The 18,968-nt window shown below is 57.7% G+C and overlaps 1 protein-coding gene across 2 annotated transcripts in view; it reads left to right on the top strand.

The window, feature by feature from the left end:
- The window catches only part of PRKCB (protein kinase C beta), a 231,895-nt gene that overhangs the window by 195,399 nt on the left and 17,528 nt on the right, over positions 1–18,968 (top strand). For both annotated transcript variants that reach the window (XM_039840210.1, XM_039840209.1), the window contains exons 11-16: positions 400–491; positions 1,863–1,925; positions 6,459–6,597; positions 9,920–10,000; positions 10,238–10,345; positions 14,129–14,269. In XM_039840210.1, the coding sequence (XP_039696144.1) occupies positions 400–491; positions 1,863–1,925; positions 6,459–6,597; positions 9,920–10,000; positions 10,238–10,345; positions 14,129–14,269 (624 nt within the window). The remainder of the gene's footprint in view (positions 1–399; positions 492–1,862; positions 1,926–6,458; positions 6,598–9,919; positions 10,001–10,237; positions 10,346–14,128; positions 14,270–18,968) is intronic.

The following is an 18,968-nucleotide window of genomic DNA, read 5'->3' as shown; positions in this document are numbered from 1 at the left end:
CTAGTCCTTGTGGAAGGGACCACACAAGGCTGTGAATGTAGCAGGTGAAAACCACGAGTGACGGGGACGTCACAGAGGCTGGCGTCCACTGCCACCTGTCACCTGTGACCGGATTCACTTACTGTTTCTCATTTTCTACTAAAATCAGCTTCCTAAATAATATGTCCATTAAATCACAAGATTCATGAGCTGGGTATATTTTCCAGAACACACGAATATAAACCTAGAGTTATTAATTCTAAAAAATTCATGCACCACCTGTGGGTCCTCGCGTCGCTCCTGTGGCACAGGCTGTGCACCTGGGAGACGGGGGCCCGGTGGGGGGTAGGTCATGACCCCCACCGTGCAGAGCCCGGGAAACACCCCGATGCTGATGTCGCCATCTGCCTGTCCCCCCAGGACCGCCTGTACTTCGTGATGGAGTATGTGAATGGCGGGGACCTCATGTACCACATCCAGCAGGTCGGCCGGTTCAAGGAGCCTCACGCCGTGTAAGTGACCGCGAGGGCCGTGCTTCCCCGTCGGGTGCAGGGCGGGTTCTCGGTGGCTTTGGGTTTGTAGCTGAGCGAGGGGAGTTGCATCTTCTTTGCTCCTTCTCTGTCTACACCACTCTCAGACCCCGATGCCTGGTCGTCCGTCCCTCCGGTCCTCTGTGGGGATGAGGGACCGGGCTGCTCTGTGGCTCCTGGGGTGCGGAGGCCGAGCCCAGGCTTCTAGAGCGTGATTTTCCTGCCAAGTCTGTTCTGTCCCCTTCAGTCCACAAGGCGGCCGTCTCTCCTTCCTAGAACGCAGGCGGCGTTGTGTTTCCCGCCCACCGCTGGTGGACGGGATCACGGCCAGTCCTAGGGTTCACCCCGCTCACCTCACCTTCGGAGTTCGCCGAGCCCTCGTCCCTCCGGCAGGTCCCCAGGGCCTCACCCCGCCACTGCTCCCTTCCGTCCGCCCCGCCCCCCTCCCCCCAGCTGCTGAGCCCACGCGCACTGTGTTCTGGACGCTTCTCATCCCGTCGTTTGTCTCTCTTGGCACAATCCTGAGGGGACACGGGGTTGTCCGTCTTCTTTTTTCTCTAACGGCTGATGGGCCGCGGGCCTGAACCCCATTGTCACACACAGCACACACCTGCAGGACATCGTCACACACGCAGGACACTAACTCCAGCGTACACCTGCAGGACACTGACCCAGCATACACCTGCAGGACACTGACCCAGCGCACACACCTGCAGGACATCGTCACACATATGGCACACACCTGCAGGACATAACTAACACACACACCTGCGCAGGACATCGTCACACACGACACACAGGACACTAACCAGCACACACCTGCAGGACATCACACACACACCTGCAGGACATGATCACACCGCACACCTGCAGGACACTGACCCAGCGCCCCGGAGCCCCGCCCAGCCCTCATGCTGTGACTGACCCCTTCTCCCTCCTGGGCCTCCAGGAAGCACACGTGCTTCCGACGGCCGCCATGTCCATCCAGCTGTGCCACGTGCCAGCCGGGTAAAGGGGCCAGGTCACCTCATGGCACCGAGCCTCGGTTTCCTTGCGTAAGGAGCAGGGGGCGATGGTGGGACCCAGGTCCTCGGACCGGAGCAAAGATGGAATCGGGTAGCTTAAAGGATGCTGAGGAGACGTTCGGTCTTCGTCGGAGGCTGGCTGCTGTTAGTAAGGCGTCTTAACTTGGTCGGGTCTGAGACGGGTTCTCCGTCTGGACCACCGTACGCCACGAAGCAGTCGCCAAGGCTTCTCCTGCCCCAGCTGGTCCGTGCTCCCTCCCCGGCGGGTCGCCAGCGCCGCGGTGCCCTCGACTTCCTCCATCGCTTTTTTTTCCCCTCCTTATTTCAGATTCTACGCCGCAGAAATCGCCATCGGCCTGTTCTTCCTACAAAGCAAGGGCATCATTTACCGGTACGTGAGCGCCGTCCGGCCCCCGGCCCCTCCCCTGCCCACCTCCTTCTTTAACTGCTTTTAAAATTAGACTCCACGCTGGGGGAGGAGCTCTCCGGTGCGCACTCGGGCATGTGTTCTGCCAGGCAGCATCGCCCACTGCCCTGGCAGGATTCGGGCAGCTCTAGGCGGTGGCAGAAAATCTCGACGGACCCGCCACCGGCGGCGGTTCAGAGCCTCAGACACCAGACCGCTTGCTCGCAGACGACGAGGCTCATTAAAGGGGCCCGTGAGCACGTGTGGGGAGCAGGCAAAGAACCTCGGCTGGCAGGAGATGATGGATCGTGCTATCGTGACCCACGAGTTGTGTTGTCTGGCCGTGTGACTACAAGTTAGGAATGGCTCTCTGAGCAGCTTGCCCCGGGAGACGTGGTTAGGCTGGGGAGCCGGCCCTGGCCCGCCCTGGAGGAGCAGGCGTGGCGTCACGGCCGTGAGAGTCTGCCATGAGTCCACGTGGTACAGTTGTCCTTACGTCACATGGGTGCAAATGGCAAAGGCACTGCTGGTTTTGGCTGGTTTGTTACACGGGAGAGGCTGGCAGGGGGCACGGGCCTCCCGCAGGGCACTCGGCATGGGGGGAGGTCTGTTTAAAAGGCCGTGACAAGCCACGAGAGTCCACGCCACTGGTGCGACACGGACCTTTTGTTCTGTGTCCTGTTAGCCAGGCCTATACCGTCTCATTTAATACAGTCGTAATATATGTTATGACGAGTCTCCTTTATTAACTTTTCCCTAAAAAAAAGGTCCACTTCATTTAGTCACTTGACAAACATTCATCAAAAGCCTACGCTGTGCCAGGCTGTCTTCCAGGCAGTGGGGATCCAGCTGTGAGAAAAATGGACAGAACCACCTGCCTTTGTAGAGAGTCGATTCTCCCGGTGGGAGACAGATACGTAAATCATAAAGATATGGTCTGTCAGGTAGTGGTAAGTGCTGCAGAGAAAAATCAGGCTGCTGGCTGGTGGCTGGTGGCTGGTCGCCTGTCATTCTGCCGAGAGCATGGGGTCAGTGTCCGAAGGGTTAGGGTGACCATGGAGTCCTGGGCCTCGCAAAGCAGCTGAAGGAGGCAGAACTAAAGGCCTAGAGGGGTCCCGAGGGAGACAGGAGTCAAGGCTGTGGGTGCCGGCGGGATGGAGGGTGGCGGGCGGGGGCCTTGCCAAGAGCCCGGAGTCCTGGGGCTCTTTTTTTTCACTCCTCGAAGTGGCCGTGTGAAATCTAATCGTGGAGGGACACGCTCCCCCTGAGTAAAAGGGCCTCCATCTCCCTTTTCCTCCTGGTAGTGGACGGGGAGGGTCAGGAAGAGAGTGGTCTGTGGCACGTGGGTGGCACGTGGGCCATCTCTGTGAAGAAGGGGGGCGGAGAGAATGACGGTGACGTGAACGGTGAATAGTGTGCGCGTCCTGCCGTGCTTGCCCTTGGTGACCCTGTGTCACCGTGTGAGCGTGAGACGGGGCCGACGGGGACCCCGAGCCCCTTGGTTTCCCCTCTGAGTGTCATGGTGGGAGCGTCTTGTGCCGAATGTAGTTCTGGCATCTACAGGTAGCACGTTATCTTCTGTATGGTGTGACCCCTAAATTCAAGCCAGCGGCTCCGCCGGCACCCGATGGGAGGGACTTTACATCATTGTACACTCCGCGTGATTGTCCCCTCACGTGCTGACACTGGGGGCTAAGTCCCATCCTGGACGGGCATCCACTAAAACAGAACCAGGAGGCGAGTCTTCCGCCACCTTTCAAGTGTCTTCTGAGGGGTCATTTATCACGCGTTTAAGCCACTCGGTGTCCGGACCGCTTCGGGTGTGAGTAGAAACAGAGTCTGCCTCCTACTGTCCGGACCGGAAGACCAGATACTCTCACAGTCTCCCTGGAGCCAGGCAGCCACACAGCTCAGGCTCTGAAAGTCGTTCACACTCACCCAAGACCTCAAATCAGAAGTTGGTGACCAAGGAAAGGGAGCCTGTCCATAGGAATCAGCGACACCTAGCTCCCCGAGGCGAGAGAGAGAGGAAGGCGTTCTTAACAGCACGCCAGAGCCCAGGTTTGGGGCTCCACGGAGCAGGGCGAGGCCTGTGCCCTGCGGTGGAGTGGGCGGCGTCTGCGCCGGTGTCCTCACCGGACCAACTGTGTGGCGGACGGGCATGATTCCTGGATGCAGAGCCTCCGGGTCTCTGGTCCTCAGCCTCCTCAGGGAGTCCCCGCCCCTCGTTTCCTTTTTAGGTTAAAATAAATCGTTTTTAGGTTGAAATAGTCATGACTGGGTTTTGTTGCTCGCTGTGAAGTTCCTCGATTGACACAGTTTTTAAAATTGATAGTCCAATGAAAATGGGAAGAAAAATTGCATGACAGCAGGTGTGTGGCTTTTCGAAGTCTTTTAAGTGTCACAAGTCCCCCCTTCCTTGTTAGATCTCTAGATAATCGGATAAAGAGGATGAGGCCTCTCTGAGGACCATGTCTGGGGGTGTCGGGTGGGGGGAGGCAGAAGGTCCTTCCTGCCACACTTAGTGTGTGGTGTGTTGGTCCCCATCCCTGGAATGTGTGGTGATTTTTTGCATGATGAGTTTCTGAAAATGAGAACAATTGTCCCAGCCCCATTTTGAAGCATAAAGGAAGATTTATCATGTCAAATAAAAGAAGGCAGTGAATATGACCACAGCGTCCTCCAGCCCCAAGATCTGCCTGGCTCTTGACGCCTGAAGCTCCTTTTCGAGAACGAGTGAAGATTTTTTTCCACTTCCCTAGTTGCCCCAGCTACTTGTTTGGGGGCTTGTGGTCAAGCTGAGGGTTAAGGTCATGCGTTTAGGTAAATCAAGTTGCTGCAAAGTCCAGCTTTTCTAAGTTCCGAGCTGGCATTCAGAGACCAGAGGCTTGTGGAGACCAGAAGCACGGAGGCTGGGAGCGGGTAGCACCATGGACAGCAGTGGGGTCGAGGATGTTGCAGGCGGCAAGCAGGGGGTGCAAGGGAACCTGCCTTCGGGAGAGGAGACCTCAAGACACAGCCGGGAGATGCCAGGATATATTTCCAGGTTATATTCTCTTAGTCGAAAATGACAGCAACTCTTTTTAACTTAGGTTAAAAGAGGCATTTTGGGGCCGACATAACTGAAAAGTCTGGGGGGCAGACTTGACTCATCTGGGCCTGATTAGATCCAGGGGTTCCAATGATGTTACAAGCCTCCACTCCAGCCCCCTCGCTCTGTGCTTTGCTTTGTCCATACGGGCTTCCTTCTCTCGGTCTGGTGGTGACCTGTGGCATTTCTAGACTTACGATCTGTCCCCCTACTCGAGCAATCTCAGTGTAAATGAGAGCTCAGTCCTTTCCCATGGTACCAGCAAAGCGCCAGGGCTTATGCTCAGTGGCTTCAGTAGCTCACGTTGGGTCACATGGCCATCCCTGAAGGCATCGGCGCGCCCAGCGGGATGGGGTGTCTCCATCGGCCAGGATGGGCTGCCCGACCACTCCTGGAGCCAGGAGTTGAGGTCGGCGCCACCAGCCTTATGTGACATGGGAATCAGGGAAGGAAAATGTGGACACCCTCACCCCATGATGCTAGGACAGGCACAAACCGCAGAGGTCCCCTGCCCAGCGAAGACAACTGAGGGTAGAGGTCTGAGCTGAGCAGCAGCGGGTCCCCTGATCTCCTAGGGCTCTTCCCTGCTCCTCGGTGCTGAAGCACCAAGCATCAACCTGGACAGGCGTTCAGGGAGGAGGAAAGCGGATAGATATTGGAGTCACCCTGTGCTGGGAACGTGCAGCGGTCCCTAACACATCAGGCTCTCCTCATCAGCACAGGTGTCCTCCCGACTCCCGTTTGAGGTGTCTTTCACGCCCTCCTCTTCGCGCCACCCCGTAATAGTCTTTAACAGTCCTTCGCGGACGCGAATACTTCCATCTTCCTCCCTGCTCTGCGAGTTTCATCTGAACCAGAGCAGGTGCGCGTTTACCTCGCCCGCCGTGTCTGCCCAGCTCCCGGCGCAGTGCCTGTCACATAACAAGGGCACGGCAGGTAGTTTTCGATTGGAAGGAATTGCTGGGAAGTCCCGGCTGTGACCTACGAGAGCTCGGAGCACCTGGAATTAAATCAGGTTCTCTTGACCCGTTTTTTTCCCCTCCGTGATCTTCAGAGATGTAAACAATCTGATGAAAGATACGTCTTCCTGTAAAACGCGAGGGCTCCGTGAGCCGCACGTGTGAAGTGCTCCTGGCCACGAGAAGCCTGCGGGACACTACGCGGCTTTCTGTGGCTGTCTCATCTCAGAGCCGGTGTCTCACGGTGTCCTCGTGAGACAGCCGGCTTTGTAGAAGCAGCAAAACGCAGGGGGTTGTGGACCATTCTCCATCTCTCTGCTCAGTCCCAAGCCGTCAGAGGGCAGGGGCTGGCTCGTCCTCGTCCCCACGGCGCCTCGTCCGGTGTCTCTCCTGGGAACGAGTGGCTCTTGGTTGACTTGCAATTAAGTAGCGTCTAATGAAGTCCCTAAACTCTTCCGTCCACCACAGCGACCTAAAACTCGACAACGTGATGCTGGACTCCGAGGGCCACGTGAAGATCGCCGACTTCGGCATGTGTAAGGAGAACATGTGGGACGGCGTGACCACTAAGACCTTCTGCGGCACTCCAGACTACATCGCCCCCGAGGTGAGAGCCGGAGTCCCCGGCGCACGTCCACACGGTGCCGCCCCCGGGGGCGGCGGCCGAGCGGGGGACGGGCCAGGGCGTGCCGGCGAGCGGGCCACGGGCCGGTTCCCCTCCGGTACTCTAAAGCATTCCTTTAGGGTCACACATGCAAATTAACTCAGCTCACATCCAGAAGCTCGGGCCCAAAATACATCGAGGTTTGGGAGAAAATGGAAATAGAACGCAAAAGAACCATCCACCACACATCAGTAAAATTCTTCGTCAAGCCGCTGTGGCTTGTGGCCATATGGTACTTCCTATTATGACACTGGAGCGTTCATTAAAAGGAGGGACAGGGAGGGAGAGAGGTCCCCGGGGCAGACCCATGACACAGGGTCTGCGACCTCACAGGTATGCAGCGGTCATGCTGAATGAACCCGGGAGGCTCGTAATTTGTCTTCCTGTGATGAAGATGTAAACAGGAGGGTAGAGATTTCTACCCAGTGTCCCTCCTTTCCCCGAGGTGACGGTCAGTGGTCGGACGGGCTTCTCCACTTGTCACGGGGTGGCTTTCCCTTCTTCTCTGAATCGGTGCCCAGAGGGCTCCCCTCTCTGCAGTCCGCTGGTTGGCTTTGTGAGGAGCTGAGGGTGTGGTCCCAAGTCCTGGCAATGGACGTTCTAGAATCCTTCCCTCCCTTCTTAACCCTTTGTCACTGGACATGTAACAATGGGGACAGGGGGCCCTGTGTAACGAAACGGCTTGGCACAGAATTTTAAACCTGCGTTCTCTTTTACCAGAGCTGTCCCTCTTTAGGGACCGAGATCACACACACACACACGCACACACACACGCACACACACGCACACGCGCGTGCGCACACGTGGCGGGAGGGGATGTGTTCAAAGGCCCGTCTCCACTGCAGCACCGTTTTTAAATAACGAGCAGCAGGAGACCGAGTCGGGGTCTGTCACCGGGGGGTGGCTGGCCACAGCGTGCTGCGTCACACCTGGGAGTACTGCGCAGCCTTTACGAAGGTCAGTACCCTGCACTTGAGCGGTGGCTGTCGGCTGGGGGCGGGGCCAAAGACCGAGTTGTTTACAACGTGGACCACCACTGGGCGTCGATTCGAAAGAGCGAGTCGGGTAGATGCAGGTCGGCGTGGGAGGCATATTCAGAGAAAGATCGAGGCGCACGCCGGTAAATACGATATGATCCTGTTTGTGGGGAATAGCACACGGAGCTGCCGTGTCTTTCCTGCGAGTGCGTGTCTAGGCGTGTAAGAGTGTAGACAAGCCACAAGATTGAGGGTTTATAGCATCGACCGTCTCTGGTGACGGGAAGTTTGGCTCCGTCTGATACTGCTTAAGTTTTCACGATATAAACGTATTCTCGCATTCCTTGAGTAATCCAGAAGTCATCCTTATGAGGAATTAATCCTTTCTGGGGCCGCCGCAGAGTCCTCCCTGTGTGGCGCACCTTGGGACATGGCCATCAGTTAGTTAGGACATCGGAACAGTCCTCCAGATGCCCGAGTCCGTCATCTCTGGTTCTCAGCTGTTGCTGCACTTGAAAGTCGCCCGAGGGGCTTTGAGAATGCAGGGTACCCACGTGTCACCCTAGGCCGAGCGGATCAGGATCGCTCAGGTGGGGCCCGGTGTCTGTGGCCCTCGAGAGTCCCGGTGGTCGTGCCTCAAGTGCGCCCGAGAAGCCCCAAGCCGATGGAACGGGTGGCAGGCCCGCTGACAGCGGGCCACTACACCCCTGGGACCGTCACTGCCCCCGGCTCCGCCATCCTTTGTGAAGGGGGAAGTCATAAGGTCGTCATGAGGATCAGATAAGGCCGGACTTTAAAAGTGTGAGGACACTTTCGGGGAGACGCGTCCTCCCGGGAAGCTGTCTCCTCGGCCTCTGGCGGTTAATTCTCCTCGGAGGGCGTCTCCGATCTCCAAGTGGGAGCCGCGGTAGGAGGTGAGAAGCAGCCCCGTGTTTGCTCAGACTCACTTACTGAGCAAAACGAGCGATTGCAGGATCAGAGGACCCTCGGGTGCTAGCAGACGTGTCGAGGGCATGGTAGTGAGCGGCACGAGCTCGTCTCTCATTCTCACAAAGCCCCGTGACACGGACATCAAGATAAACTTCATTTGGTGCACGGGAGACTGAGACGAAGAAGTTAAGACTCCTCCCCAGGTCATGCAAGTGGGGAACGGCAGGCGGGACCCTAAGTCTCGGCCTTTTGCCTCTGCCGTCTCACCTCTGACCCCTGCGACACACTGAGTTCACGCCCCGCTCACAGCAACTTGGCTGCTCACAGCTGTGCCGGACGTGGCCTTGGCCCGTACTTAGGTCGTAAGTACCTCAGACCTGAAACCCGTGTGTGCCAGGCGATCTACCCGTTCTGCTTCTGGGTGTTTATCTTAGGAAAATAATTGGACAGACGTGCAAACGCCTCGCTACGAGGCTCTGTCGTAGCATCGGAAGGAATTCAATCAATTGAGAATTGATAAAGTAGGTTTTGGTGTAGCCATTCAGGGAGCTCTATGCAGAGTAAGACCTGGTTATGTCGGGGCGCAGATATTAGCCTAGAAATTATAAGGGAATAAAGCACTTTATTAAAATTGTGCATGTTAACACGTACATCCATACCAAATTTAACACGTACATCCATACCAAATTTAACACGTACATCCATACCAAATTTAACACGTATCGACAGACCGTAGAAGGAGATTGATGAAATATCACTCATCCTTTTTCTCTTGATAGAGGATTATGGGTGATTTTCATTGTATTCTCTTAGCTTATCTATGCTTTTAAATGAATAGTAAAATATTAATAAATGCTATTATATTTTTTAACTTCATTTTTTTTAATTTTGGTAAACAAAAATATATACAATTTACCACTTATCCAGTTCTAAGTGCACGGTTCGGTCATTTTAAATACTTTCACCTTGTAATGTTCACGTTCTCACTTTTGTACCGAAAAACAAGGACAGTAATTTTTCTCCTTAAAAAGGCCACGTTCGCGGTATCAAAGTTAAAAGTAACACAGCACCCTAAGTGCCACAAAGGCAGAGTGGCACCCGCCGATGTCCCCACCTTAGAGGACACTCGGCCCGTAAGAGAAACAGCTCGGGTGGACCCCGGCCCCCGCCCACCCTCTTAGCCAGCAGCCCGCCTCTGGGACTGCGACAGCCAGTTCTCTCTTTCACGGTAGGCAGGGGACAGGCAAAGGAAGCCCTCTCCCTCCGCCCCCCACCCCCCGCCGCCGCCGAAGAGGAATCGGTGCCGGTCTCCGGCGAGACGGGCCGCCCCGCCTGACGGGCCACCTTCTGTTTTCCAGATCATCGCTTATCAGCCCTACGGGAAGTCGGTGGACTGGTGGGCTTTCGGAGTCTTGCTCTACGAAATGCTGGCCGGGCAGGTAACTGATTCCGAGTGACCCGTGCTCAACGTCCACCCCACCCTCACCCGTGTCCCCTCCGCCGGCCTCCAGCTCGTCAGTCGGAGCCTCCGACCGCCACGGCCTCGGTGCTAACCCTGGCTGTTGGCCATTGGACGCCCCAGAGTGCAGGCTCCCGGGAGCCCCAGGGAGGGACCCGCGGGTCAGAGCAGTGGGGAGTCCGGCAGGGCGCCCCTCCACTGGTCCTCCGTCCCACAGGCGCCGTTCGAAGGGGAGGACGAGGACGAGCTCTTCCAGTCCATCATGGAGCACACCGTGGCCTACCCGAAGTCCATGTCCAAGGAGGCCGTGGCCATCTGCAAAGGGGTGAGTGAGCCCCTCGAAGCTTGGGGCCAGGACCTCCATGTGCAGGGCTCAGGCAGGGCGGGGGTGTGGGGGGTAGAGGCTGAGCTCCACCCCTCACCTGCCTCCAGCCCCAGCCCTGGCTGGGACCTGCTACCCACCCAGAGCAGAGGAAAAAGCCAGTCCGTCAGCGGTGCCGATGCATGTGTGTGCGTGTGTGCGTGTGTGTGCATGTATCGTGTGCATGTGCATGTGTCGCGGCGCGCATGTGTATTACTGCTGCATATTGCATGTGTGCATAATGTCCGACCATGTATGGAGTGTGCATATGTGTGCCTGTCGTGTGTGCCTGCGTGTGTGCGTGTGCATGAGGGTAACGCTGAGCGTGCAGCTTTTGTTCTAAGAAGACAGGCAGTATCACGTTCACGGGATTCTCTAGATCAGCTGACCAGGTTCAGGGTCGCCAAGCCCCCACGCCGTCCACAGGCGGCAAGTGTGGGCGCCCCTGTGACGAGGCGGGGCACAGGCTCGCGGGCGCGGGTCGCTTGCATGCACCCGCCATCAGGCCCTGGGTGTGGTTGCCGCGGCCGGCGGGTCCCTGGGGGGCAGCGGTCCTCTCTTCCGGGCCGACCTGATGCTCAGCCCTCCACCCTGGCCCGGAGGTGAAGTCCAGGCATTGAAAAGCAACCCCTGTGGCTTGCGGGCCAGGTCCTTACACGTGTTGTCCGAAGGCGGTAGCTCGTCAACCCCGACGGAGACGTGGCCGGGATCAGGGGGCGTCCTCGCGGTGGGAGCAGGGCCGCCGGCTGGTGGCGCCCGAACCGCCTGTGCCCCGAATGGGCCAGGGCTGCCGACGCTGGGGCCTTGAGTGTTGGCAGCGCCCCACTGCCCTGCCCTTCCTGACCGTCAGATGCCACGCGGGCCGGCACGGGCGGAGGAAAGCTGGCAAACTCAGGCAGCGGGCTCAGCACTCCAGTCCCCAAGCGCCTGTCACACTGATGGAACCCTCGTTCTCGGCGAATCGCCGAAGCTTTGGGTTCCGGCTGGCCGCGGGAAGGCGCACACGGCCCTGGGGAAGCCGCGCGTGCCATGGTGGGAGCTGCTGGCTCTGCGGGGCTGAGGCGGGCAGAGGCCTGCGGGGTCGTTATAAGCTCAAGCGGGGCTCGTGGAGAAAAGAGGGTACAGAGCAAGGTCAGCGCAGACCGCTGCAGGCCCCGTGGCGCTCAGCGGGGTCGTGCCCTCTCCGGTCTGCAGAAACCCCCGTCCGGCCCCATTCTCTCTCCCTGGGTCCCCACGGCATCCGCCCGGCGACAGCGGGGCGGCCGTTTGACCTCGTCTGTAGACGGGAGGGATGACAGCATTGCACGAGGGAGCAGTGAGCACGGGAGAGCCACCTAGGGCCCGGGCTCTGCTCCCACACAGTTTACCAACGCCAGGGCCGGATCCTGCCGTCACCTGCGTTTGCATCCCCCTGAGAGAGGAATTTGTAAAGTGGGCGGTTTGGGACATCGAGAGGCCCTTTGCCAGTCTCGACCCTTTCACTTCCTAAGTGCATGGTCTCGAGCACGTTCCTTTGCATCTCTAGGCTTCTGTGTCTTTATCTGTAAAAATGGAAGCATGATATTCACGGAACAGAGTTTTCGAGAGCGTTCAGTGAGGCGACATAAGAGAAATCTCCTTGAGTGGTGTTGGCACATAGTAGGTGCTCAGCCCGGGCTCAGGACCTTCCCCTTCTCAGCTCAGCGGGGCCTGGACAGCTGGGGGCTCGAACTGGGTCATGGAGGAGAAAGGCTTTTCCAGGTCAGCTGCATTCAGCTTCAGCTCTAATTAGCACTTTTCCTGGTAGAGCGGATTTCTATTAAGTTATGACCCGTAACCTTCAGGGTTAACCGGGGTGACTTTCTGAACCTTGGGTTTGGGGACCTTTCCAAGCAAAGTGGGATGAGTCCAGTACGAGCTCGCTCTTCAAGGCTGCACCTCCAAAGACGGGGCGATGCTCAAGCTGACAGCCAAACGCTTCCTCCTGAACAGGGGCCCCAGGGGGTGCATCTGGGAGGCGATCAGGGACCAGAGACAGGAGTGCTGATTAAACCCAGCTGTCTGCACTGCCTCGGGCGCCACGGCTCAGACCGCGGGAGCTGGGCCCGAACGCGCTGGGCCCAGGCTTTTCTGCAGTGGCGTGTCCTAACTTGGCAGCCTCCTGCTCACACAGAAACTGAGCAAGGCTTTCGAAAACATCCCCACTGCGACTGAAAACACCCTTTCGAAGTCCAGCCCGCGAAAGACCCTGTTTTGCACCAAAAACAGTCGGTGGAACTTTGCCCAGATGGCCCCTCCCGCGTCGACCATCGCGGACCACGCTCTCAACAATTGTATCGGTACCCAGGCCTTCATGGCCCTTGCTGTCCTCCCTCCCTATCCTGCACAAATGTCGAGGCTTGGCTCGGTTTGCTCGCCCTGCGGTAACCTTTCCTGGCCACGCCAAGCCACGAATGTCTCGGGGGAAACCGCACGCCAGACGCTCTCTCATCCCTCTTAAAAGCCCAAGTTTTGGAGTTGGAGGAGGGATCCAGCCCCAGCTCTGCCACTTACTACCTCTGAGCCCTCGCCAGTCACTTAGCCTCTCTGAGGGTCAACTGCCCTGCCATTCAACTGGGAAAAACGACACACCCAAGTCACTGGGTTATTGAGAATCACGCAAGTTTGTGCATGTAAATAAGTAAAGAAGCTGCGTAGAATGTACAAGCCAGCCCGAGTCTTTTTCCCCCTGGAAGGTAAAGCACAGATGGAAAGCATCATTTGTATGTATGTGTGTTTGGGGGTGCGGTGGTTTCCAGTGACCAGCTATCTGGTAGGCAGGAATCTGGCTAAGCTGGATGCCCAGCAGAGTAGGTGTGACTTGCTGGGCCCCTCCGTCCCCCAAATCTGCACATCTTGGGCAAAAACCTTGGTGTCCAGCCAACTCTGGGCAGCTTCTTGGACGTGCATGTTCCAGCCGCTTTGATTTTCACTTCGATGCCCTCTGGCCAGTTTGTTTGTTTTTAATCACCAACTGCTCTGTCTTTCTCTGCGGGTTTGCCAAAGTCGTGAAGTGGAGATGTTTTCAAGCTGCTTTGGATTCATTTGCAAGAGGAAGTCTGTCTGGCTTCATCTTAGAGCATCTATCCATCTTGTCATTTAGCATGGGCTCAGAGACCCAAAGATGGAGGGTTTGGATAATTAAGTAATTTAAACGGAGCACCAAAGAAACCTCAGCGGAGTTTCGTATAATGTGTGATACGAGCTGGGCGAGGTTCTCGCTGTCTAATGAGCTTCCAGAAAGTAATTACTTGGAACTCGGGCCCATTCGACTAATATTTTTTCTCCCGTTTTGTCATTTTCGCAAGGGCTCTGCGGAGAAATGCAAACATTATCCGAACGAATGTGGCCTTTGCCTGATCAAACTCCTGTTTTCTTGCGGTGGGGGTAGAATTGGAAGAAACTGAAGCTATTCTCATTAAATGTGCCAGTAATTGCATAAAACTCACGCTTCCACCGAAACGTATCGTGCGACATTTCTAACTTGACATTCAGGGCCCCATCTAGGCTTAGGTTTAATTAATCACCAGGGACCGTGCTCTGGGACAAGGAGCGGGCAGCACATCTCAGGGCCCTCCTGTTACGAAGGCCTGGCCGGGAGGTCCTGCCCGGGACGAGAAGCAAAAACTCACGATGAGCTGGGCAACTCATCGGAGGAACGGTTCCTGGGCGTGTCGCGTGTCTCCTCCCAAAGCTCGTGACATGCGACGTTTCTCTGTTCTCTTGAAGCTGATGACCAAACACCCAGGCAAACGTCTGGGCTGCGGACCCGAAGGCGAGCGAGACATCAAAGAACATGCATTCTTCCGGTACATAGACTGGGAGAAACTCGAACGCAAAGAGATCCAGCCCCCGTATAAGCCGAAAGCCGTAAGTAAACCGTGTGTGCCGTGGGCCTCGCACACACCGCACGCCTGTCCCGTGTCCGGTGGCGTGTGCTCGCCGCTCTCGGGGGCCCTGGAATATCTCCCGCTGCTGCACAGAGTCGGTGGGCGCGGAACAGGGAGCGGTGCATCCAGAAAGCGCGTCCTCCGTCTACGCGGCGGAGGCGATGGATGCTGAGTTTGGGAGTCTCACTGGTTTAATTATTGTGCCTGTCTTCGCTGGCAACTTTTTGGAAATGACCCTTGGGCGAGCCGCGCTCAAGTCCATTTTCGGACTGTGGCAAACAGGCCGATTCTGCCCTTGTGCCTTTCTCGATCCGACTGTCTCATTTCTCTTGGTGGAGGCGTAGAAAAGGCCGTGCTGTTTATCTCGCCGGTATTTCAATGCGATTCTAAAGTAAGTCAGTGAGACAGCACCCCCAGCCGGCGCCCCCGAAACACGAAGCCGGCCTGCTCACTGACCTCTTGGAGGCTCTGAGTGCAGCTGCGGCTTTGAGAGACCGTTTATAACATGGGAATTAAGGTCCCCAGGAGGAAGGTTTTCCATCCCCAGAGGCTCAGCAGGGAGTACTTGTTGGCACCCGATTTAATCAGAGCGGCGACTCCGCTGGGAGGAAGCTTATTTATTGGGTCACGTGGGGCGGAGACCCAGGGACTTGATTACGGGTGGTAAACTGCCTACTGAGGCCGAAAAGTGAACGTAAATGCTGTCACCGACACTTCAAGTCGTGAGGATCTTGGATATTAAGATGAAGAAAATGACCACGATAATGGTACTTATTTTAGTCTTATTATTATTAACTCCTTGGCCACTCATTATGTGCCAGGCAGCACACTGAGCACTTCGCACGTAGCATCTAGTTACGTCCTGGTGATAGACACAGAGGCTCAGAGAGGGTGAGCGCTCTGTCCACGGTCACTCAGCCCGCGCGTGACAGGCCGTCCGACTCCATCAGTCACCCAGGGCCAAAGGGCAGGTAGTTGAAGAAGGCCTCCCCATGCCTGTCACATCTCCCCCACCCCGTGCGCCTCAAATGATCAGAACGCAGCGTCACTGGTGAGTCCCGTTTCTCCCTGGGCGCTTCCTGGTGTCAGGAGGCAGGTCTCGTAGGGGCGGCCGCTCCACTCTGCGGCCCTCTGGTCACTGCGAACTCTGTCCCGATATCAAATCAGCCTCCCCGGACTGCCATCCCCGGGTCCTGTCTGTCATCCGGAGCTACTTACTTTGCAGAGCAGGCTTCGGACAGCTGCGGATGCTGGTCTTATGCTCTTGAATCCCGGCATTTCCAGGCTCACCACCACCCCCACTTGTAAGCACGTCCCATATGACGTCACCTCCAGGTGTCTGTCATCCTCCAGGTAATCAGCACCCATCTTAAAACAGACGGAGGGTTGGGCCCGGGATCCCTAACAGTGTCTGACCCTCAGTGAGCCCAGCGGCCCCGACACATCTTCTCTTGATCATCGTGGTGACCTCGGACGATGTCACCCCGGCTCTGCCCCCGTTCCGCCGTCTGGAATTCAGTGGTGGTGTTATGGTGGTTCTCCGTCGGGGGCGGTCAGTGCATACGGTGCTCCGTACACGTCTGGTGTGTGGTAGGCACCCCAGGGAAGTTGGCGATGGTTCTGTTGGCGGTGTCACACAGTCATCGCTGTCTCGGGGGCAGCGGCTTTGAGGGGCACGGGGTCGAGTCCCGCTGATGCCCCTCCTTGCAATAATGTCCGTGGGTACAGTTTGGGTCGGGAGGCGCCCTGCCAGGCGTGGGCGGTAGATCACTTTTATCAAACCATTTGGAGAAAGACCAGGAGGCAACCCGGAAGAGAATGGTTGTCCCCTCAGGAAGCTGGGGACTCGGAGGTGGGTGTTTGTGGAGCTGTCTATGAGGTCACAGATCGTGGACCGCCCCTCGCCTTGCTCGGCCAGAGGAAAGACGCAAGTGCTCCCGTCCCCACCGACTTTGAGCCCCCTGACATTTGGGGTTCATGCTTTAATTTGTAGGACAGTGGTTTTCAAAGTGTGGTCCCCTGGCCGGCCGTGTCAGCATCCCTTGGGAACACTGCAAACTCTGGGGGGCCCCCATGGGGATCTGGTACCCCAACCGCTCCAGGCTGAGAAGTTTAGTGTGGAAAACACAGACAGAGGCCCGAGGCACGTGCCCAGGAGAAAGTCTCATTCAGAGGGAGATGCTGGTTCTCACCCGGTCTGGGGAGGGGTGGTGGCTCCCAGGACCAGATAATGGGCTCGGATGCCCAAGAGGCCAGGAGGATGGTGGGGACAGAGGCTAGCGAGCTTCCCAACAGGCTCAGCGGGTGTCGCTCTCCAGCGGGACAGTCAGACGCTTCCGTCGCCCGTTACTAGCGGCTGTGATATTTCTACATTCTCCAGGATAATGACGGCTGCCATTTCCTGAACACCTTCGTGAGCCGGGCTCCGTCCTCATCAGGGCTTTTACGTGAAACCTCACTAGTCTTTGATATATCGGCAACGTAGTTTTGAAAATTAAACACCTTTCAGACTGAATAAAACGCATCCATGAGCCATGTGTGAAAGGTCTAACGACTGTGAAAGGTCTAGCCCAGCGCCTGGCTCACGGAAGATGCTCAGGAAAAGAGCTACTTTCTCGGGGGTAATCCGAAAAGACCACAACAGTCAAGGACAGGCAGCGGGTCCCCCAGCCTGTGCATGTGACGGGTTCCCAAGGCAGACTGCCCTGTGCCTCGTGGGCTATCGAGAGGCACGCGCGTGTCTGTCAGGGGTCCTGATTCGTGTGTGCCGTCAGGAGAGAGACACGGCTGGAGCCGGGAGGGGGTTCAGACAGCGGTGAAGGCCGCTGTGATGGCAGGCTCGTTAAAATAATTTACCTGGGGTTTTAAGTCGTGCTCGGCGCCGCTGCTCACTGTGGTGGGCGCCGTTCGCCCAATGCCGTGAGAAACCTGGGGAACACGCTGGCTTCGGGGCCCTGTTTCGGGGTGCTGAGGACGCCTATGAACGTGTGTCTGACTGTGTCACAAGGTCCCCGATGGCTCCCGCTGCCCCCAGAATGGTGTCTGTTGTTCCTTAGCGTATGTGGCTTTGGGGGGACCTCCGAGCTCCAGCCTCTGCCCCCTCCCCGACTTCAGCTCCTGCCAGGAACCAGCGTTTCTGAGCCCTGCCCCCCGGGTATCCAAAGCCCTCCCGTCCTCCCCACGCCCACCCCTCTGGCGCTTTGCCCCTCTCCCTCCCCAAACCAGCAGAATGTCACCCATCTCGGAGGTGCGTGTTCCCAAACAGGGACCGTGCGCTAGTGTCTGGTCCACAAGCTCTCCCGCTTGGTCATCGCTTCTTGCTCAGTCCATGGTCTGTCCTTTTGGCGAAACTGGAGGGTTGTGACTTTCACTGTCAAACCCCAGAGCTCAGCATGAGGCTCAGCACGGAGCAGTGCTCAGCGTTTACCGAGTGAAGAATGAACGGACGCGCACGTGGCCGTCAGATGGGACGCCACAGGGCTTGCCCCACGCTCAGCGGGCCGTCGGGTAAGCTGGCCGTGGGGGACGCTGCACCCCTCTTGTGCGGAGCTGTAATTCGGGTGTGCGTTGTGCCTGTCATGGCGTCATGTGACCACGCAATGGCACAATGCCCAGGTCGCTGGGCTCCGGGTGGCGAGGGCTGTGGCTCCTGCCATCACCCGTGCACAGCGTCGCACGGTGAGGGCCGTGAGGGGTGTGCGAGCTTCCACACAGACTTCGGTGCCGGCCGAGGGGTTTGGGGTTCGCGGCTGGTTGCCGTGGGCCAGTGCACGGTGGGCGGGAGCTGCCGGTTTGCGCGCTGGCCGGCAGAGGATGCGGCCGTGCGCACGCGGGCGGTCGGCTGAGAAGCAGTGTGTTCGGGTTCTGTCCTCTGGAGTGGCCGTGGTCAGACGGCCTGGGTCAGCCACTCGGCAGGCGTTCGTGGACGTTGGGTGGTGTTCTAGGTGCTGGAGACAAAGCAGTGAAGACAGTGAGGATCCCTGCCATGGAAGAACTTATATTCTGGGGCAAACGGGCAAACGACAACACGGGAGTGGGCGGTGATGTCAGACGTCCGTGAGCGCGGTGGGGCCCGGGGTCAGGGCGAGGGCCGCCTCAAACACGGTGGTTGGAAAACCTTGCTGAGAAAGTGGCACGTCAGCAAAGACGGGAAGAAGGCGAGGGACGAGCGAGACGCATGCCCATCTGGGGGTGGGGCGGGCGGTGGTAGCGGGTGCAGGGGGCCCGGAGGCAGGAGCTTGCCTGGCACCTTTGAGGGGGACCAGAGTCCAGGCAGGGCAGCCGCGCCGAGCGGGCAGGGCGGAGGGTGAAGGGAGATGAGGTCAGAGCGGCCGGGGGCGGGGCAGGGGGACAGTGCAGGCCACTCCGGACCTTCGGCGTCTGCTGCCACTGAGGTGGGCGGTTATCTGAGGGCGGTGAGCAGAGAAATAGCCGACCCGACTCGGGGATTGTGAAGGGTTCCCCGACTTCTGCAGACACAGGCACGAAGCGGGAGGCCAGCCAGAGGCTCTCGTGACAACCCCGGTGGGACGTGGCGGGCGTTTGGCGGTCTCCTTCTGAGCTCATCTTGGCGTCCCCAGCGCCAGCCTGTTCCTGGCGGCTGGAGACACTCACGCTCAGCCCCTGGGGCATGAGGCCCGGATAAAGGCGCATCTCTCCAGGTTGCCTATGTAGCTGCC

This window comes from Pteropus medius, unplaced genomic scaffold, assembly GCF_902729225.1.
Source record: "Pteropus medius unplaced genomic scaffold, Ma_sr-lr_union100, whole genome shotgun sequence".
In the NCBI taxonomy this organism is placed as follows: Eukaryota; Metazoa; Chordata; class Mammalia; order Chiroptera; family Pteropodidae; genus Pteropus; species Pteropus medius.
This window is presented reverse-complemented; position numbering and strand designations above follow the sequence as displayed.